This window comes from Pieris napi, chromosome 24 (assembly GCF_905475465.1).
Source record: "Pieris napi chromosome 24, ilPieNapi1.2, whole genome shotgun sequence".
NCBI classification, from domain to species: Eukaryota; Metazoa; Arthropoda; class Insecta; order Lepidoptera; family Pieridae; genus Pieris; species Pieris napi.
The window spans coordinates 5,678,414-5,701,707 of NC_062257.1; the positions used below are offsets into that span (position 1 = coordinate 5,678,414).

The window sequence follows — 23,294 nt, forward strand, 5'->3', positions numbered from 1 at the left end:
AAACAGCATCTTTTCATTGTATTGCTTATGTAATATTGATGAATGATCGAGACGCTGGTCTTATGTTTTAATTCTTAAGTATATAGCATAGTTCGCGCTGTATCTCGATTCTAAATCTTGCTCTATGCTCTGTTGAGTAAAGTATATCCAAAACGTATTATCGATGGTGGAATGTTTATGTCAATTGTCATAATAGCAATAATGAAGCGTAATTGTCTGTTTACCTATGGTTACCCTATTACTGAAACTGTTATGTAACCGGTACTGCGTCAGACTTCCTTTTATATGAGATGCTTTGAGTATCATGTTGCATCACATTTACGAAGATTTGCAAAACAAACCTAAAGTGACTTATTTTGTTTGACTTGTTAGTGAGGGACTGGCTTGGCTAGATTGCTAATACATTCCAAATAAGAAAATAATTTTTGAATTAAGAATTTAATATTTAAGGAAAAACAAATGTTCCAAATATTAAGTTAAGAATTATTTCAAATTAATAATTTGAAATGTTAATAAAAGATTTTAATTCATTAATATTGCGTCATCTATAATTTGTCATTCACGTTAACAAACAGATATGATTAGAATTCCATATTTAAAAATAATTGATTTAAAAATTTGTGTTCTCTAAAATAAAACTATTTACAGCACAAGGCCATTAAATTCTATTTTCGTCCAAAGAACTCCAACCATATTTTAGCGAAATTCCACATTTAAAAATACAATTTAATTATGGAATTTTTTACCCATTTGAACAATATATTTTAAAATTCGAATAAAAAATTCCGTTTTTAAAAAAGGAATGGAACAATAAATCACGCCACGTGCGTAGTAGTTTGCTTGATATGAAGCGAAAGGAACGAGGTCGTGCGTGTGCGTGTAGCCTTACAGTCGGTAATGAACTTGACCGCGTGCGAATTACGCTAGAGTCGTTGACCCTCAACATGGCTTCTGTTTTGGTCTAATAACTATACACTTGACTGGATTTGTGACATATAAACAGAGTTATAGGTCGGTTATCGAAAGCTAGCGCGTTCACAGTACTCACACTAATGCAATTTCACTATACAGTATGTTTAAAAATATGGCTTTTTTGCCAAGCTATATATTTTAGTCTACTCTGGTTTTAGTAAGGTTGGGTGGGTTGTAAATAAATAAAAATGTGTCAAATACATATAAATATTATGTGCATACGAGGGTGGATCCAAAAGTTCTAAGCCCGACCAAGAACGTAAAAGAGTAGTTTGTGTAAATAATTTTTCATTTTTCTACATAAGCTCCATCTAGCTCAACACACTTCACTAACTATTCTTTCAATACTCCTCTTAGAAACCCCAGTCGCATCGCTCGACCGACGATGTCAAATTAAATATAAAATTTTTTCATTAAACTGTTTTTATTAAGATGCTTAAAATAATTAAAAACATTGTGCACCATTTCACGAGATTGCCCTGGTAATATTTGAAAAAAGATCAACATAAACAGTAGCAAAAGAAAAACAATAACTGTCTCTTTTATACTCATAAGCTTGACCGAAAGCTAGAGAGACGGACAGTCTTTTCATGATGTATTTGTGATTGTATTTCAGTTTGACATCTCGTCTCGCGCTTATTCACAAACACTACACAAGCACAAAGTGTAAATGTGTTGAAGCCGCCAGCTTTAGATAACATACCTATAATAAATGTGTCAGTAAACTGTAAAGTCAAACTTCCGTAAGAAATTTGAAGTGTGTAAACTGTACACTCCTATACATTCCTGTTCGCCTAGTACCTCAAGAGTGAAACTTCTCAACCCTGACATGTTTTGGACTCAAAAATCTATCTATCTCTATTATCTATGTCGTCTGTATATAAAAATATATCAAAGAATTAACAACAGAAGACATATATTATACGAGTATTTGATAAATATGTTCTTTAAAAGGCATGGGTGTGACTTATTTCCTTTTAAACTGACGGTCGAGGTTCACCGGAACTACATAATATCCGTATAATAAAATCTCTTCCGGTATATATAATATGACAACTATGAGGGTATAACTTAGCAAAGTCAAAGAACATATAGCATATTCCTCCCTCAAAGGCTGGTAATGCACCCAATAAATTGGAGGCTGTTCACAAGGATCTGCATAATAGACAACGAGACAAAAAAAATATCATGTGTCCAATTCACACGTGGTAGAAGTGAAACCTTCAAAAACAAAGTTTTTATAATTAAAACATGTAAATTAGACTTTTTCTCTATCTAAATGTAGGATATTTTCTTTAAAGAAATATATATTTTAATGTTAAATTTTTATTTATAACTTTAATATCAATCTTTAATTTGGTAAAAACTAAAATAATAAAAGTTTGAAATAAATTCACAAGTCCAACGTGGGAGAAAATGAGATAGGAAGCATTATACAGTGTATAAACTTTTAATTAAGTGTAGTACGAAGTTTTCACTACAAAAAGTTTCTATAACTAATGATTTGTAAATAAAATTGACAAATAATCTAATTTTATAATTAAACTACTTATTTAATTTTCATCAAATCTGTTTTTTTATTTCAGAAAATGTTCAAATACACACTAATTTAAAGTTTATACACTGTATAATGCCTCCTATCTCACTCTCTCCCACGCCAAATCCTATTAATTTATGTGTCTGTCTCTTTTTACTGTCGCTTTTTCCGTTGCATCCGGTTTGAAATCACAACGATTCTAAAGAAGTTTCACTTCAAAAATATCACGAAACAGATACATATATATGAGACCAAGAGTTGTGTGTGTGTGTTTTATACTTTAATAACTCATCAGAGCTTTGTTACTAAGGAAATCTTATGCAATACTCGATAAAGTTGCAACTTTAATAACTTAGTAAATAATTTACTATTTTTAGACGCTTTATATTAGCTTCACCTGTATGTATGTATGTAACCGACTCCTTCGGACTCGATTTTGACCCACCTTAAACGGACAGATTTAATTCAAACTTTGTACACTTAGAATCAGCGACAATATAATAATTTCATAGGTTTATCTCGAAAAAACAATGAAATTTTTTTAAGTCCACAAAGCAATACGATTTAATTGAGACAACACGTATTGTTGCTAGGACTAAAAAGTTGAAAATAAATATACATAGTTAAAAAAACTATAAAACACGCTTTTAAAGCACATCAAACTAAAAAGTGAAAAATAATTCCTAATTTAGGCTGAAAATGGTAATGAACAAAAAATACTGGTATTATTGTGAAAAAGCGTGGGGCGCTCTATGCCATATTTTTCGTCTATCGAGCAACCCATTGTAGAGTTTAATAAATATAGTTTTTTTAAAGTATATTTATTAAACTCTACAATGCTATGTTCGTTGGTATGTTTACGAAAATGATATCTGGGGTTATTTAAGCTTTTCTTTCCTTTTCTGGGGAGTGACTGCTCAGAATGTTACCGAATTTCTGCAAATAAGTAAAAAGCTGTTTTACGGTACCAATATGGGGATTACTACCGGATTTAGAGGTCCCCGTTGCCCCCACAATAGAGAAAGGCCGGCGACACACTCGCGAGCCCTCCGGGAATGAGAGAGTCCAGTCCACTTAACAAAAAGTACGGAAAAAATATTGACAATATCGACTAGTAAAATAAAAAAACTTTTCCGTGTATATATCTTTGACTGTTTTACTTTTGCCTACAGTAGTTTGTAGAAACAGAAATCTCTACACTCATCATTTGTAATGATTTGTGTCTCCTTTGTTGCCCCAAGTCCTTAAGATCTTCTAAACCCGGTCCTTCAAACATACAAAATGTAAAATATCTTTTTTTTTTTTAAAGACAATTCACACCAATTGACCTAGTCCCATGCTAAGCTGGTGAAGCTTGTATTATGGGTACTAGGCAACGGATATACATACATATTATAGATAGATAGACATATAAATACATATTTAAACACCCAAGACCTAAGCACAACACCAAATCCTCATCACATCGATGTTCGTCTCAGCCGGGGATCGAACCCGGGACCCATGGATTCGCAGTCAGGGGTACTAACCACTAGACCAATGAGTCGTCATAGATATTTATTTTCATTAAAAGTGGATCTAAGCCAGTATCGGGTATTTCATTCTGTTATACAAAGTCTATGAAGATGTTTGCAAAATAATGTATTAATAGCTCTATATCAAGACAATTACACACGGCAAAAAACATTTATGTCTGAGTTTTTGTCTCGAAAATTATGCAAGTTTTTATCGTTATCTTGTTTATGCCAAAATCGGTCTATGGTTGTAGGTATTCATGTAATTTAATTCACTTAAGCACTTAATATACATTCAAGTTGATTGATACGAAAGAAAACGTCTAGAAAACGAATTGTAAAGATTAAGCAAGAACCTATGACCTACCTAATCAAAAGCTTTGTTAAAATCCTTATAAATTTATTATTAAACATTGAGCAACAAAAACCTGTCGATTCCTTAAAAAGATACAAATAATAATTATGTTCCACTGATTGTTGTTATAAATAACATTCTAGATACGCGTTTAATTTGACATCGGGTACTTAAAGTGGGGAAAACCGCCTGGTTATTAGTTTGATATTTACGCATCAAAATTAACACTAGAGATTTCTTGCTAATTAAACACAGAGATTTAATCAGCGGAATATCGCTGTGTCTCATTAACATATTAATACCATTACTATCTAAGTATTTCTACACGAAAAGTAACTAAAAACTTCGGTCGGTAAAGGTTCTAGGCAACGAAGTTTAAACATTGAGAAACATGTTTCTACGGTAATGTATAGAAACATGTTTTATTCTCGAAACCTGGACTAGTGTTTATTCAGCAACATTCCTATTCCTTTCTTTTAAATGACATTATTATTAACACGTGTCGCTTTTAATCGGATTATTATCAGTGTTTAACAATCGTTTAACCCATTAAATCTCTCAGTAATTATCAACCTGTATTGTTGTTTAAACAATAATAGTTTGTAACAATTTAATAACAGATTTACGCCAATTTTAAATTATTACCAAAAGAATCGTTCCTAGCCTTTCTATATATACTTTTGAAGTATGCTGTCGCTTTGACCAAGGCCTGTAAATGGACCCAATAGAAATTAATAAAAATAAATAAATCACTGGCGCTAATAGTTGTTAAATGTGCACATAGAAATAAAGTCCATTGATGCACAGCCGGGGTCCGGACCTATCACCTCAGGGATGAGAGTCGCGCTCTAAAGCCACTAGACCGACACTATACCAACACATAGAAATTAATATATAAATATATATATGAGTTTATACACACCATATAGAGGTCTCCATAGCGGCACACCTTCCAGAAGCCCTTGATGCTAGCAAGCATGGTGCGCGCGCGACGCTCGCCTACCCGCGCCGCCGCTACCCTCCTAAAAAAACGATATGATTATAATAAATGGTACACATGAGGTTAGGCAAATATTGCTTACAATAGATGTATAGATATAAGTTCAAATAACGAACATCGAATTCAATGGCTTTTTTGTTAACATATTAAGTATATGTTAACAAAAAAGCCACTTACTGAAGGAGGCTAATATATTATATATTTTTTTTATAAAAAACACAGTCACGCAGTGGATACATTAATGTTTATAATCCAACGAAAAGTTGCGAGTTTGCGCCACTAGATGGCGTTATTATCAAACTAATATGAGTAGAAAGAGTATGAACTAGTAGAGTATAGTTATCAAAATGTTAAATCAAACCAAATCAAAGCAAATTCATTTATTCATATAGGTAACACAATGTACCCTTATGAACGTCAAAAAAGAAATATATATTAAATGCTTCTAATTTTACATTTACTGCCAGTTCTCAAATCAAGGGCGTAGAATGGAACAGAAGAAATGGCAATAAACTCTCCGCCACTCTTTTTTATCGCTAAGTATTTGTTTTACACAATATTTGTAAGGCAACCATTACACCATGTTCCACATGACATCGTAAGTAATTAATAATAATTAAATACATTAAAAACAAAGATTTGTCCTCTATGAGCAGTAGGTATGGTGAAATAGGAGCACGCATTTACATTCCCGTGGGAACATCACGTGGTTATCTGTCAGCATAAGGTCTTACGCTTAAAAAATAATGCTAATGAAGCCTCATTTATTCCTTGAAACATTCATCCATCTTTACAAAAGATAAAAACACTTTTAAAAAAATCCAAGGCCTTATGGAGCCCCCAACTGGCTCCATATCTCTCTTGCTTGAGCATATTTCTCCCAATCTTCCCCACCAACTTCTTTAAGATTCAGCCAACCGAGCAAGAGCGCTCTTTCTTTTCCCTGGTGGCCATTTCCACCTTGATACCGTCTTTCTCTTACGCTTACCAATCAAAACCACTCGAGTTATGTATTTAATGTTTTATTTTTAAGTGTTATGTGTGTGTGTGTAAAGTAAAGAAAATATTAAACAAGAAATTAATTTATAGATAAACGCATTGTTTGTGATTGACATTAATATATTATCTATGATGACAGTTTTTTTTATAACCTGGATACAAGTCTTTTGGCCGAGAGTAATAAATAATAGAATTTGTTTATCGGCGAGTCAAAGGGTTTATAACCTCAACATCCCAGGAGAGCATGAACTTCATGTTATTATCGATATTTATCAGCGTTATCATTTGATAAGAACAATGTTTGTTTTGATGCGAATGTAATATTTACACTATTGTACTTCGGAATACAATTTTCCACAACTGAGCGTTTAAAGGCAGTATTTCGCGCGCATTACTAATGTGGAACCAGCTCATCATCATCGTAGAACAATGTCGGATTTGAAAAAAATCCAAAATCCACTTTTTATCATATTTGGATACTACATTGACTAAATATTACGGCTACATTAAAAAAATCCATGTGTTTCAAATTTCAAATTAATCAGTCGGTAAAGTGACGGATTTGATAGAAACATGTAATTTTTCTACAAAACTGTGTAATTTAATGTTGATATTTTTAATTTGTTTCAAAACAAACCCTTTTGTTTGCTTGTATGCAAATTTTCATAATAACAGAATTTGAATTAAAATAGTTATGACAAAAACTAACATGATTATATTATTTTGAAATGGCTGCCCTGTAAAGTTTACTATTTGTCAGATCCGTCACTATTCTACGACTATGACGAGACAAGAAAAGAGAGTAGCAATTCTTAAAACTTGGCAACGCACTTGTGAGGATGCACTACATGATGAAACCACTAGGCCAACACTGGTGGAATAATGATGAGGGGTCGCAAATGATTGCTATACATGAAATCCAAGCCTGAGAAATTGCTGACGGAAGTATAATCACGTTGGACACAACGCAAAATGCGGGTATCTCTTCTGAGGTCAAATCGATAAATTATTTGATGATCGTGTTTATTTATATTAGGAGCTTGTTGGCTTCAGCGTGCGACTCCCATCCCTGAGGTCGTAGCTTCGATCTCCGGCTGTGCACCAATAGACTTTCTTTCTATGTGCGCATTTAACATTCGCTCACACGGTGAAGGAAAACATCGTGAGGAAACCGACCGACCCAACAAGTCGACGGCGTGTGTTAGGCACTGGAGGCTGATCACCTACGTCTCTTAGATTGATAATTGATCATAAAACAGATAAAGAAATCCAGGACGTATTAAGAGAGAAAAGGACCGATGAACGAAGATAGGAATGTCAGGACCGTAATCCGTGATCCGTGATCTCAATCCCTTCGAGTAAAAGGCGAAGAAACAAATAAATTATTATGCATCGCAAAATGAATTCTCGAAATTATATGAGAGATTACGTAATATATTTTATCTCAAATCACATTCCCACATATTAAATTCAACAATGATATCAACAAGTCTTTACACAAACAACCTTTATTTAATTTTGTTTTATGTACAAAGCGTAAAGTGTATCAATAAGACAGAAAACTATTGATTTAGTTCATACATTTTGACAGCATCACATAAAACAAAAAAAGGGGTGCGTGTACTTATGTACGCGCGTAAGTTATACTTCTTTGGCATTATTAAAAATAGTTTTTGATTGCATGCAAATAATTAATTACAATTAAATAATCAAAGACTGGAAAAGGAGTCATTATAGTCAATAAAGTTCAGTTTACATTTGAAAAATTAAATAAATAAATATATATTTATTATTATTCTCTTACATTAAGTGTAACATAAATTCTATTATTATTCGAATGTTGTTTTTAAACTTCATTCTGTTAATTTTGTGTCACGGTGCGCGTGCATCGTAAAATTTCACTCTCATCAATTCATATCGCGCCTAAAGAAGTATAACTTCAAAAATATAGATGTATCCGCGAAACAGAAGGGTAATGGAGCCCAAGTCTGCTAGAATCAGACAGAGGGAGAATATTGGATACACTTGGCAAAGGATAGAGAAACGTGTTTTAATAAAACAGAAAAAATATTGATTTTCTTAAGGAAACAACACATTTTTCACATTTTGACAGCAACAAAGAATATTGCTTTAATAGAAATGCTCCATCTGGAACACTAAAGAGAAGTAGACTACAGAAGTCGCAGTCTAGGATAAAAGAGAGGAAGAATATTGGAAACACTTGGCGAAGGATAGAAGAAGAGTTTATTGATTGATTAATTTTATAATCGATTATGTTTATGTATTGTAACAACGGAGAGCAGAGATAGTGGCATCAGCGTGCGACTCTCATACCTGAGGTCGTAGGTTCGATCCCCGGCTGTGCACCAATGGACTTTCTTTCTATTTGCGCATTTAACATTTGCTCGAACGGTGAAGGAAAACATCGTGAGGAAACAGACATGTCTTAGACCCAAAAAGTCGACGGCGTGTGTCAGGCACTGGAGGCTGATCACCTACTTGCCTATTAGATTTAAAAATGATCATGAAACAGATTCAGACCTAAAGAGGTTATAGCGCCTGTATATTTTTCAATTTGTACAGCACTTTTCAGTGTTAGTAATTTAGTGATTTAGAAGTTATGTTTATTTAAGGCGAGTCACCTGCAGTCAAACTGCGTAAGCAGTTTTGCGGGGCATGGTTTGATTTAAGGTGTAACTTTTTTGTGAATAAATATATTTAAAAAAAAAAAAAAAAAAGTTTTGTTTGTTTACTTTATTAAATGAGAAAAATTTCCAGAATATGGAACGATCAATTATCTATTTGCTTAATTTAATTTTAATAGTTAACGGTAAACGGTGATTAAGGTAAATTAGATCACAACTTTTAACTGTAAAAAAAATAATTGGTTTTATTTAAACGTTTTAATATCATGTATATTGTGTTTGGAAGGAATGAATCTTACTTCTGAAAAGATTTTTAATATACGTATATAGCTACATATATAGTTTGTTATTATGTTTCAATATGTTTCAATATATCTTGGTGATTGACAGGAATTGTTGCCAGTTTCTGGATTGCCTAGATAGGGGTACTGTTTGTAATTAATATTGAGCATTGGCGTAGTGGCTTCAGCGTGCGACTCTCTTCCCTGAGGTCTTAGGTTCGATTCCGTTGTGCACCAATGGACTTTCTATATGCGCATTTAACCGTGAACGGTGAAGGAAACGTGATAACACCAGCCTTAGACACAAGCAGTCGACATGTGTCAGACACATGAAGCTGATCAACTATTTGCCTATTACAAATTATCATGAAGTAGACACTGATTTTTGAAGTTATACTTCTTTTGGCGCGTTAGGGAAAATTTATGAGAGTAAACATTTTTCCGACACCCGCACACCGTCACAAAAACCCGACACCCGCACACAGTCACAATAAACCGACAACCTGAAGTTAGCATAGTCAACATTTTAAAATTAAATGTCCATTTCTTTAATTCCATAGAATTTTTTTGTGATATTTAAAAAAAAAATTAAATAGATATTGCGTTATATAAAACTTTCAATGTATTAAATACCTTTTTTCTATTGTTAGTGTCGTTTTTTCTTTGAAGAATAAAATGTTTGAAAAGATTTTTATCTTTCACGCCAAAGAAGTATAACTTCTAACGCGTGTACGTGTTTTTTTTTACATTAAAGTTCATGAGTGTACTATGTACATATTAACATACATTTTGATTTAAACAATATATACTATAAATCACCCTCTACGTCTCTTAAGAGCTATCGAGTGGCGTCACTGATAGTGTTATCAGTACACGCTCCTTTAAATAATACAATTTATTGATTGAAAATAATATACGACCTTATCAAACATTAAATATTTACTAGACATACTCTGGCAAGGACCTCTATTTTATAGATTAAAGCTTGCCAACACTCGGGACACACACATTGGTACAAGAAAGACAATACAATTTTTATGTACACTTATAGACAAACAAAAAAAAAACTTTAGAGGTGTCAAGGGACACCCGGATGGAACGAAATTCCTTTCGATTAATTTATATGTTAATTGGTATCATAACAGTATGATAGATTTTCTCGACACCAATCTTACGACGAAAAAAAAAAGCCAACATCACGAGGTGTTCTCAGGCGGTCACCCATCCAAGTACTGACCTCGCCCGACGTTGCTTAACTTCGGTGATCGGACGAGAACCGGTGTATTACAATAGCAAATAGCAAAAAAGTGTCGTGACAACTTTTCGTAAGAATTTTTTCCGTCTAGCCCCCTTTCACAACGCGCGATAAGGAACTTCGTTCCAAAAACATAGTTACAACCTTTTTTAATTCTGTGTATATATTCTGTGCCTGTTTCATGATCATTTGCCAATCTAATAGGCAAGTAGGTGATCAAGAAAAAACATACAATTTTAATGTGACAAGCTTACTCGACTTATAGGGAAACAAAAAAAAACAATGGCGCTACAACCTTTTTTGAGTCTGTGTCTTATCTGTCATGATTTGTCATTCTAATAGGCAAGTAAGTAAGCTTCCTGTGTCTGACACATGTCGACTTTTGGGTCTAAGGTTTACTCTCGATGTTTTCCTTCACTGTTAGTTCACCGTTAGTAAACAATATAAAAAAAATCAGTAGCGCTAGAACCTTTTAGGCTTTGGCCTCAGATTTCTGTATCTGTTTCATGATCATTTGCCAATCTAATAGGCAAGTAAGTAAGCTTCCTGTGTCTGACACATGTCGACTTTTGAGTCTAAGGTTTACTACCGATGTTTTCCTTCACTGTTAGTTCACCGTTAGTAAACAATATAAAAAAAATCAGTAGCGCTAGAACCTTTTAGGTTTTGGCCTCAGATTTCTGTATCTGTTTCTAGATCATTTGAAAATCTAATAGGCAAGAAGGTGATCAGTCTTCTGTGTCTGACACATGACGACTTTTGGGTCTAAGGTTTACTACCGATGTTTTCCTTCACTGTTAGTTCACCGTTAGTAAACAATATAAAAAAATCAGTAGCGCTAGAACCTTTTAGGTTTTGGCCTCAGATTTCTGTATCTGTTTCATGATCATTTGCCAATCTAAAAGCCAAATAGGTGATCAGCCTTTTGTGTCTGACACATGACGACTTTTGGGTCTAAGGTTTACTCTCGATGTTTTACTTCACCGTTCGAGCGAATGTTAAACGCGCACATAGAAAGTCCAATGTGGCTCAGCTACTAAGAACACTATAAAAAGAAGGTAAATCGATTTTAAAGTGTGAGAGGAGCAACTATGGATAACCAGACCTAGCTCGTTTATTAGAATGCTTAAAATCGGTGAGTTTTGTCCTAAACGCGTTCTGAAAGGACTACTTCGACAATATTTCTGTTAATTTACAAAGAATAACAGACAAACTTTTTTGGTTCAATAAAAATAGCTATCTACAATAATAAAAAATAGGGGATGATCGTAGAGGGGTGAAGCTTAGGGGTTATATATATTTTTGTATGCTGTATCATAAAAAAAATTAAAACAAAAAATTTTTTTTTTGGTGAGGACACCCCTTATCATTTAGGGGGTTGAATAGTAGACGATTCTCAGACCTGAATATGCATATAAAATTTGATAAAAATCGGTCAAGCCGTTTCGGAAGAGTATGGTAACTAACATTGTGACACAAGAATTTTATATATAAGATATACTCAGGAAACACAGTATGTATTGGCTAATGGTCACCAGCTGTATGATGATATAGCCTCTTATATAGGAACTGTTCAAAAACCAAATTGCTAGCTAATTGTAGGGTCACTTTGAAATATGTGACACCTGCAACGCCAGTGCGGGTGTGTTGTCGACCTTTCAGCGTATTCTTTCATGATTTTAAGTCGTATCGTTTCGGAAATTCTTCTACCAGCAGCTGGATCCACAAAGACGTGGGAACGGCAGAAAGTGCCTTCGCTGACATTGTAAACATTATCAAACTCTACAACTTTTCTGTAGAACTCAAATCATATTATAATCGAATAGAAACCTATGACCAAATAACGTGGTTTTCTATTGGTAAAAGAATTTTCAAAATCGGTTTATTAGATCCAGAGATACAACCTCACAAACTTTACCTCTTTATTAGTATAGATTTAATTTTGTCTTCAAACACTGATTAAGGTTTAAGCTATTTAACTCTGATAGTTAGCTAATGTTGTAATTAAACTAAGTTGTGAACCATTGATTAATAGTTAACGTAAATAGGTTTCGTAGTAAGGTATGTTATAGTATAGGTACATAGAAATGTTATATTGAAAATTTCAAATATATATTTTCTCTTATAAAATATATTTCTACGTTCAAAGTAGTCTGTCTTTTTTATCGCAGCGTAAACACAATTTCACAGAAAGAGACGAAGCACTTTAATTTGATTGAATTAGTTATTAATTAATGAGTTAGATCTTAATTAATTAGAGAAATTAGTAATTACAAATTCAAGTAGTTAATGTTTTTAAAGTATTATTGCAATCAAAATGTATAAATAAATTTCTGTATTTTTTAAATAAATTAATTTAAAAAAAAAATTATGTACTTAATAAGTTTTAGACATTACTTATAACTTAACATAAAAAATATTTTATAAACAGAATTTTCTTAAATAAAGAAATAATTTACAACGAAAATTTGCTTGTATAACATATCACATGCATAATTAGATAACATAGATACTAGATTATTATTATAATATAATATGTAATTAATTTATCTCCAACATTAAACATATAATTCCGACACGAATCTATATTTATGTATGTTTAGAACGAATAAACTGAACAATTCCTTTTTTTAAAGCGTTCAATATTCGCAAATTATTAATAATTATTTTTATTAAAATCATTTTTAAATAATCATTTAAAAAACACATCAGTTATTTGAATAATAATATTTATACAATAATTATATATATATTATATTTAATTTAATAAATCATTTGTGATCACTTACTGGGTAATACTATCGCAGGAGCCCCCCAACTTGGCGGATATCACAACACAAGCACAGAACTCGTAAACACGCGAACAAAGCGGTGTCGCAGATAGCACTGAAGTTTAGCCAGCAAGCGGACTGCGCATGCGCATTTGCTGACACATTCTAACCTTGCTATGGGCGAACTAGAACTATATTTTTCTAACAGCAGTTTTTATAACAAGCGAAATTATCGTAAACGACCGCCATTAGTATTTGTCCATTTACTAAATGTTCATTTAGGACCTCTGTATTCGGATAGAGCTATCCTAGAAATTGTTTAGGGGATTTCTAGGGAGTACTTTATTTAAGATTTTTTTTCTAAAACACAATTTATTATAAGAAACCAACTAAAAACTATAGCCTGATTTTTCATTTCGTAGAATTCTGACATTTCATAAGTATTGCTACTAACAAAGTTCTCCACCGAAAAAGAGACAAATTTGACCCATTTGAGGGTAATAAAAAATTAAATGCTATGTATTTTTTAAGTTAAATCAAAAAGGTAAATCAAAACTTTACTTGATACAAAAATAACAAATATTTTAATATCACGAACAATATATTATCGAATTAACTCTAATTACTTTATTTTATTCTTTAGCTGGCATCACTGCCTAATAATTCCAAGCTTAGTAAACCTTTTTAAAAAATAAAATGTTATCTTTATTTTGTTTTTTACTGTTTGTGATGAAAAGGGACGCAATTATCACTCGCCATAAAACCACTTTTAATGTGATCACCGCACTTAATAAAATTAAAATACTAACAAATAGACTCGTATTGTAATTGAAAAATGTGCCCGGCCAAAAAGGTTTGTAATCTGTGACATGTCAAAAAATGATAGCTGTCAAAATTCTACGGAATATAAACAAAATTCTTTGTTTGAAGCTGGGTGTCAACTGGCTTTAATAATTAAAACATGAGATTATAACTAACTTAAAATTAGGGGTAGTGGGGTTGCGACGCTGGATTAACAAAAAACTAACTTGACTAATTGAAGGGTTCTTAAATCTAAGTGACACTTATGTTACCTATAAAGTATATAAGTGTCGCCTATTGGACATTATCGGAACGAGAATGTTCTATTACAATTTAAGATGGAAAAACTAAAGGGCACATTTTGGCTTCAAGTGTGCGATGCAATATATAAATGCAAGTAGTAATAAGTAATGTAGTGATCAGTTTTGGCCTATTGGATTCAGTGTGCGACTCTCTACCCTGAGGTCGTAGGTTCGATCCCCGGCTGTGCACCAATGGACTTTCTTTCTATGTGCGCATTTTATTATTGTGCTCGAACGGTGAAGGAAAACATCGTGAGGAAACCGACATGTCTTAGACACAAAAAGTCGACGGCGTGTGTCAGGCAGGAGGCTGATCACCTACCTGCCTATTAGATTGAAAAATGATCACGAAACAGATTCAGAAACCTGAGGCCCAGACCTAAAGAGGTTGTAGTGCCACTGATTTATTTTATATAAATGTAACTTAACTAATGTTAGAATACTCGTGGCTATAAATGAAATATCAAAAAGCTATCATCATCAAAATAACAGCTATTTTAAAATGTATTTTTGATACTTAAATGAATGTCTCAACTCAATTGTTGACATACGAGGGCCTGTCGATGTTCGAGGGACATTGACCAGCTTAGGGTCTCCAAGCGTACCAATTTTTAAAAGGCCGGCAACGCACTTGGGACCCTTCTGGCAATGTGAATGTTCGCTGCCTGCCCGTTCGCCTCCTGTTAAATTTAAAAACAATACAAGGCGATTGTTCGAATATTTGAATGGTTGGTATTTGGAGATGGTTTTGGTCCGTTTCTTTGATGATTTCTCAAAGACCGGCAGGTCAGCCTTCTGACACTAACTAAGAGCAGATACACGAACAGAAGTATTGAAACACAAATAAAATTATATACACTAACTAGCAGACCGGCTAAGCGTTGCTGTGGCTAAGGTTTTTGTTATATTAGTAGTAGTAAACTATTCAAGGGAAACGGTAGGAGAACACTAGTCATGGGGACCACCATGCTTTTTGGTGGTTATGCCATTAAATTGTAGCTTATGTGAAACGTTGGTACTTTTAACACAGCGCCATCTGTTAGAATTGTATCAAATAATAAACAAATATTTGCAATAAAATAATATTGCGGGTATAAATTGAGATGTATGCTATCCTATCTTTTAAGTTGGATCAAACTACACACGGTGTGCAAATTTGATTGATATCGGTTCGGTAGTTTAGGAGTCCATAGCGGACAAACAACGTGACACGTAATTTGTATATATTTAGATGTTAAGCCGTCCCATTGAAAGGGAGATGGGCTCAGCTATTGCTCATCATCAAATTGCCCAACGCAGAATCAATACAATAATTAAAAGAGAACAAAGAATTTAACTTAATTGACACTTAAAATACTAAAAAACACTGAATATTATAGAACAAATAGATAAGTTTTAAGGTATTAATTAAATGATAACTTATAATTATTAGATAAGCCTCGTTTCAGTATTTATGTTACGTGAGATTAATAAAATTGTCGACTGCGCATTCTATGTTGAATTACGTGAGTTAGTGATAATAGTCATTTAATAAACCCATTTGTACAGCTTGCCAGCCAGTGAAATATGTATATTATCTAATATATAAAATTCTCGTGTCATAATGTTCGTACCCATACTGCTCCGAAACGGCTCAACCGATTCTTATGAAATTTTTTAAGCATATTCAGTAAGTCTGAGTCTCAAACCCCTAAGTGATAAGGGTAGTCCACCACAAAACTTTTATTTTTTTAGAATTTTTTTACTTTTATTTTTTTTATGATACAGCATACAAAAATACATACAACCCTTAATTTGCACCCCTCTACGATTAACCCCTACCTCTAGATTAAAATCTTATGACTTGAACTTATCGAGATTGGAGGTTTATATACATAAAAATTCACAGTAAAAAGTTTTCAATCTGGAAAACCGAACAGTCTCTGGGGTAGCATAGCAAAATGTTCCATATTGGTATGTACTAAAAAGGTAGGCTAAGTCAAATCACATTAAGGAGAAACGAAGTTCGCGGGGGCAGCGATGTCATGAGTATCTGTATATGTAGTATATGTACTAGCAAGCCTTACAACTCTACCCTACAGATGTAGGGCTGTGATCAAGTACGGGATGTCTGCACCAAGAGACCTAAGGTAACAGACGGAGCCCTAGTAGGATCAGAGGTTTAAGGTGGTGGGGTTGCTAAAGGGCCTGATCGACGGACGAGTAAGACCGCGGTTTTATGGCTCGTCGGTAAAGCTCGCCGGTGTATCATTGCAAAACCACGGTTTTAAATACCGCCGAGCCTGGCTCGCGGCTCGTCGTCGTGCTATATTTTTTACTCGGCTCGCCATGCAAAACCGCGTGTCGGAAAGAGAACAAGACATGTTTGCGACTGTTTTGCTTGCTAATCGATCAGCACCAACGAGCCGCGAGCCAGGTTCGTCGGTATTTAAAACCACGGTCTTACTCGCCCGTCGATCATAGGCTTAAGAGGCCCACCACGATAATGAAGGGCTTGGAGTCTCTTACACTTAGGAAGCGAGAAATAAGACAATACTTCAAATCTGATTTATAAAACATCTTAAATACTACTTACACCTATTCACACATGCACATTACTCTTGTGAGCTGTTGGCGTATCACATTCACATGACATGACATGTATTTTTTATTTTATTTTAGACTAGCTGGCCTGGCGAACATCGTACCGCCTAACAGTCGATTCTTTATTTTTTTTTAATACTTATTCTGCTATTCGGGACACCGGTTTAGCTAAGATAAAAAAAGAAAGTTGATAAGACAACAAATACATGTCAAAAAATAAGAATTTACCTTCCTGGAACCCCTCCACTAACACTTAAACTTTATGATATGGTATTAAAGTTCAAATTGCCTTTAAATATTATTACGAATATTTTGTATGGGAATATAGAAAAGTGTTGTTTTTAGACTTTTTCACTCAATTTTTTTTAATTTTTCTCTCCGTAAGAACCATCCTCGTACTTCAAGGAATATTATAAAAAAATAATCAGACAAATCGGTCAAGCCGTTTTCATGTTATGTCGTGACAACGGAAAACGGGTTTCATTTTTATATATATAGATATAGTAACGTGTTATTTTGAGTTGTTTTGTTAATAATTTTTGCATTACGTGTACTTTACCCTCTGTAGGTGTTTCTTTTTCATTGTTCCACTTTAGGGTTGCCTGGAAGAAATCGCTTGTTAGCGATAAGGCCGCCCGTTGCCTAATAACTTATGTAACCTGTTTTTCTTGTTATGTGTATGTTTTTGAATAAGGTAATAAAGTATAAATATATATATATTTCATTTTTCTTTTTTTTTAAATTGTGCCTTCGGTAGTGAACTTGGTATTTAAGAAGTTTCTAGAGCCTTAGTTCCGGACCAAAGTAAACAGGTCGACCCAAATTTGTCTCTTTCATTATCGATACGCGAGAGAGAGATATAAGCAAAACAAACACGACATGTCCTTCAGTGCGAAATAATTTTATTGCATTTTGAGTCGCAAACAATATTATGGCAATTCTTGGACAAGGTGTTTTCATAACAGCAATAAGAAACTAAGCCTAGCGGTCTTAAGTGGCAGCTAGGTGAGGGGTACCGGGTTCGATTCCCGGTTCGAGGGAAAGTTTTAATTTAAATTAAATTTGTTCTCGGCCTTTGGGAGGGTTGTGCGGTACCGGGCGAGTGCTTAAACCGTACATGAAGGACACGGTCGAATTTCTAAAGACAAGCACGAATTATAAAAATCTTATACTTGACGCTGGCTAATGCACAAACCGTGCCAGAGCCATAAAAAAAAAACTAAAGATGATAAAGGTGTCTAAGGAATTTCCTACCCGTATCGTATCAGTCTGTTGAGTCCACTGCTGGACGTAACCTTATCCCCTAAATTTCCAGTAGGACATCCAACACCTTCACCAGGGCATCTGTACACCTAGTGGGAGGCCGTTCATTGCATCCCCGACTGGATCCCGCCCTCCAGGACTTTTTTGCCCATCCGTTCTGTCTGCAATATGCTGCCCTACATATTTTTCTTCCTGATTCTACAGATGAATTCCGTAGATCTGGCCTTGCTCTTGCTTTTGCTTTGGCTCAAGATGTCTGATTTATGAAATAGTTAAGATTACAGCTGGTATATAAAAATTACGCAGATTATACAGTTGGTTGATGCTTAGCTCCAAAAGGAGAAAGAAACATGGGCAGATCAAAAGACTGATGGGGCAAATTGAAAGGGTGGCTGGTTGGATGCTCACGGGCAAAGATAAGATAGGGGGCTCTTAAAATAATGCAATGGTATATATCTTTTTACATATTATATATAAATAAGATAAATATATCGCTTTATTATCGACAAGACCAATAATTTTTTTACCTGAAAAATGGTGAGGCGATACGAGTCAGACACGCTTTCAGACAGTGTTTCCCCACGTGGGGCCCACGCCCCACAGGGGGGCAATTTGATTGCTATTGACTGAATTAAAAAAAAAAAAATTGAATTAGACGACGACTGTGTTTCGTTAACAATTTCCTAGAAATTTCTTCCTAAAACCAATCATTTAAGTTTCTTAAGTGAACAATATAAATTTAAAAATTATGTATGTTACATAGAGGGAAGCAGTGTTCTAGTGGCTTCATCCCAGAGGTCGTAGGTTCGAACCCCGGATGTGCACCAATGAACTTTCTTTCTTTGTGCGCATTTAACATTCACTCGAACGGTGAAGGAAAACATCGCAGGCATGCCTTAGACCCAAAAAGTCGACGGTGTGTGTCAGGCACAGGAGGCTGATCACCTACTTGCATTAGATAGACAAATGATCATGAAACAGATACAGAAATCTGAGGCCCAGATCTAAAAAGGTTGTAGCGCCACTGATTTTACATATGGCCTAAGAATTTTAGAAAAACTAAACTGCTTTAGAATAATCGGCTAGACACGAGTTTGCTTTGTACATGGATCATTATTATAGAAGATCTATAAAGATTAAAAACATATATATGTATATATCTCTCTCGTGTAATAGATTATCTTACATATGATTAAGAGGATTCTCGCAGTCGTGTCTGTATAAACGCAGTAAACTCAAAAACTTTTGAACGAATTTTTAACGATATTTGACGAAGGTATAGCGGTCCCAGCGAACTTCGTATCGCAGTTAATGAATGTCATGTTACACCCGAACCCAATAATTAAATCAGATCTCAGATTTAAAACAATCTGAGATCAGACCGTGACAGTCGATCGATCTCCTATCTGCATCCCAATAACCAAACCCTACGAAGACAATCAATTTTTGGCGACGGTTAAAATGCTCTTTGTCGTTCCATTTTACCGAGTTTTCACTCATATTTGATAATCAATGTAAACCAAATAAAGTAAATAAAACCGTACAAATAACATTAAAATATACATGTGTATGTTTAAAACATAACAAACAGTTTTTTTTAAGTTTTTAAAAAAGTTGTTAAAATAATTAACTGTTGAAATCGAGCTTTCGTCAACTGTCATTTTCATACACATATCCACAGACACCGATACGACCTCCAATGGATAGCTTGTATCGACAGATGGCTATTACAATCCGTGGATTGGTTATTGGCACACTTGTTACAGCTTTTGGGTTAAGATTACTATCTCAGATGGCGGATTATGGATTGAGATATGTTGTTGGGTTCGGGCGTTACAGATTAGTTGACCTTAACTTTTTTATTAAGAAACTAACTAGTGCCAGCGACTTCGTCTGCGCATGATTAAAAGAATATATTTTGTCCAAATGATGTAGCGTGAATGACATATTTTATCTACTTTAATTACCAGAAGCGATAAAAGTATCCAAATGTGGATTGGACATAAATTATAAATTTTTATTGTAGTTATGACTCACTATTTTGACTAATGGCTTACACATAAGATATAGATATATACTGTGGCGGGCTTGTTTGTAGGACTATTTAAGATAAACATGTCCATCATACATTACATATGTGTAACTCTAGAGGTTTTGGCAGCTCGCAGATGGTAGAATTGTCCTTCTTGATATTTTGGACAATTCACTTAATATAACAAAAATCTTAGCCACAGCAACGCTTGGCCGAGTCTACTAGTCACATATAAACCACTGTTGTGATTGATTGGCTGTTTTTTTGTGTTATTAGTGTATTGTCAAGTTTGTTTAAAAAAAAACAAATAACAGCTGAATGTGTCTGCTAGTATAGAAGACATTGTTGGTGTAACACACGAGATTGGATTATAATGTAATAAAGATCTTCGTATTATTAATCCCGATGCGCCCGCGCAAACATCGTGTAAAACGTGTCAATATATGTATATCTATATACTATATACTTTTATCATATATATCTTTGATAAATTTTCATTGCGTACTACATATGTAAATAAAGACAGGATATAATATAAAGATGTCTTCAGCGTGCGACTCTAATCACTGAGGTCGTAGGTTCGTTCCCCTGCTGTGCACCAATGGACTTACTATGTGCGCACCTAACATTCGCTCAAACGGTGAAGACATAGTGAGGAAACCGGCTTTCCTTAGATCCAAAAGTCGACGAAGACGAAGTCGAAGAAGGCTGATCACCTATTTGCTTATTAGTTTGACAAATGATCATGAAACAGATACAGAAAATTGAGGCCCAGACCTAAAAAAGGTTTTAGTGTCACGAATTAATTTTTAGAGGGTATAAACGCGAATTTGACATATGTCGTGTAATTAATTAATATTACAATTTAAAATGTGTATATTGTTATTAACGCCATCTATTGGCGAAAAGTATAACAATAACACTGGATTTAAAAAAAAATATGTTTAGGAAGTTAAATTTTTAGTAAAGGCAATGCAAAAAAATAACATTAAAATCAATTTGATTATAAAATTACTCGAATAAAGACAATTTGTTCTCATATATAATATAAATGATTACTTTTACTGTAATAGTCTAAATGTATGGCGTCATTAATTGTCATTAGTAAATTAATAATGACTTTTATGATTAATTCATTAAGTAATAATCTGTCCCGTTATTGGGTGGGGAATTCAAGGAAATCCTATTATTCGATTTGCACAGTTTAATTATTCTATCGGAATTCACATTAAATATAATTACACGTTTGTGTCATTCCTAACGACCATTTTTAGGCTACAACGCGTTGACAAGTGACGTGATCCTTTTGTTTACTTAACCTAAAACAAAAAACAATTACACTAAACATATACCCAAAGATGGAATATATACAAAAAGGTTCAAACATTTACGAAAGGAAAAAGTCAATAGAAATTTTTAATTAAGTACTACCTAATTCGTCTGTGTTGTGTGATGGTGTGTGAGTGAGATGTTTACGTGAGGGTGTGTGAGTGGGTGTGTGAGTGATGTGTTTACGTGACTTATGATGCAGGTGATATATTGCTATGGATATTCTAAATAATCTTTAATCCGCGATGGCTTAAACAAGTCAAGGGTTAAATATTGGTCGTTGTATGTCGGGGTTTCGCGTTACAAATGTGTTTTTGCATAGTTTATGATGATGTGAGGAACGTGAAACAAAGCACGATTACGGATCTGGTAAACAGGAACAGAGAAGTGCAATTGTTCTTGTAGTGAACTGCAATTAATATTATCTGATATGATATCATATAGTTGCCATATATCGTACTATATTCGCTGAGTCTAGTGTCAATTTTATTGTGACCAATCACGTCACGCGACGACCGTCTTTTGTTTTACAATCTCCACCCCTAGGGTAGCGTTTGGAGGTTGCTTCCACAATGAGGGATTATTCTGACAGCAGAGAAAAAAAAATAGTTCCAAATTAGTCAATAGATGGCATTTTCAAGTAAGTGTTTTTGTTTTTTTAATGGGACTTAACAGTTTATTCTGTGGTCTTTCCTTTTTTCTTTTGGCTCTTGCATTTGATTGTGATTGGTCTTTGGGCAACTTTGGGTGCTAAAATCGTGGAAAAAACGTTTCATCATCCTTGTATTGTTAAAACATGTAAAAATTGGTACGCACCATTTCCCTACCAATGAACATCGAAGAGTACATATTAGAACAGAACATTCGCGTAACCACCAAGTTTTTATCTGTGGCAAGCAATAATAAAAAAGGTATTAGTAAAAAAGGCGATCAAGCGCCATCTCATCGTAGCTTTTTTTTTAATGGCTCTGGCACGATTTGTGCATTAGCCAGCGTCAAGTATAGGATTTTTTATAATTCGTGCTTGTCTTTAGAAATTCGACCGTGTCCTCCATGTACGGTTTTAGGCACTCGCCCGGTACCGCACAACCCTCCCAAAGGCCGAGAACAAATTTAAATTAAATTAAAACTTGCCCTCGAACCGGGAATCGAACCCGGTACCCCTCACCTAGCAGCCACTTAATAAGACCGCTAGGCTATGAGGCCCCTATCGTAGCTTTTAGAACCATCTTTTTTTTTAATAGCTATCAGAAAAATCCCTCATTACGAGTCGGTAATAGAGTATAGAACTGAGTGGGTACACAGCGAGGATTTATGAAGTTACGTGCTTCATAAATCCTGTATCCTGTCAATATTTCTGACAGCGACAGGAGTTTGTAAACATGGATAAATTGTTCGTTTCCTTATATATATAAATAATCTCACATATTTAGTAAATTATTAAACGTATGTGCTTCCTACATAACAATCGAAAGGTCACGAACAATCACTTTCATAATCTATTAATAGAGAGATGTAGATTGTAGAATAATTGTTTAAAAAAATAATATATATTTAATTATTTGCGTAAATTGTCATTGTCAACACTATTTTCAATAATTGGTTTATTCCTACGCCATTATGCATTTCTCTATCTGTCATTAATATATTTGTAC

At 34.1% G+C, this 23,294-nt stretch overlaps 2 protein-coding genes across 7 annotated transcripts in view; one reads left to right on the plus strand and one right to left on the minus strand.

The window, feature by feature from the left end:
* The window catches only part of LOC125061672 (neurobeachin), a 538,892-nt gene that overhangs the window by 465,006 nt on the left and 50,592 nt on the right, over window positions 1–23,294 (plus strand). The window lies entirely within an intron of this gene.
* The window catches only part of LOC125061673 (facilitated trehalose transporter Tret1-2 homolog), a 59,111-nt gene that overhangs the window by 7,516 nt on the left and 28,301 nt on the right, over window positions 1–23,294 (minus strand). Inside the window, exons 1-2 of one of the 2 annotated variants that reach the window (XM_047667205.1) lie at window positions 13,348–13,521; window positions 5,301–5,400 (exon numbers count right to left, since the gene is read on the minus strand). In XM_047667205.1, the coding sequence (XP_047523161.1) occupies window positions 5,301–5,357 (57 nt within the window). In that variant the 5' untranslated portion in view covers window positions 5,358–5,400; window positions 13,348–13,521. Of the gene's footprint in view, window positions 1–5,300; window positions 5,401–13,347; window positions 13,522–23,294 lie in introns of those variants that run through there. The other variant, XM_047667204.1, reaches the window with a different exon arrangement.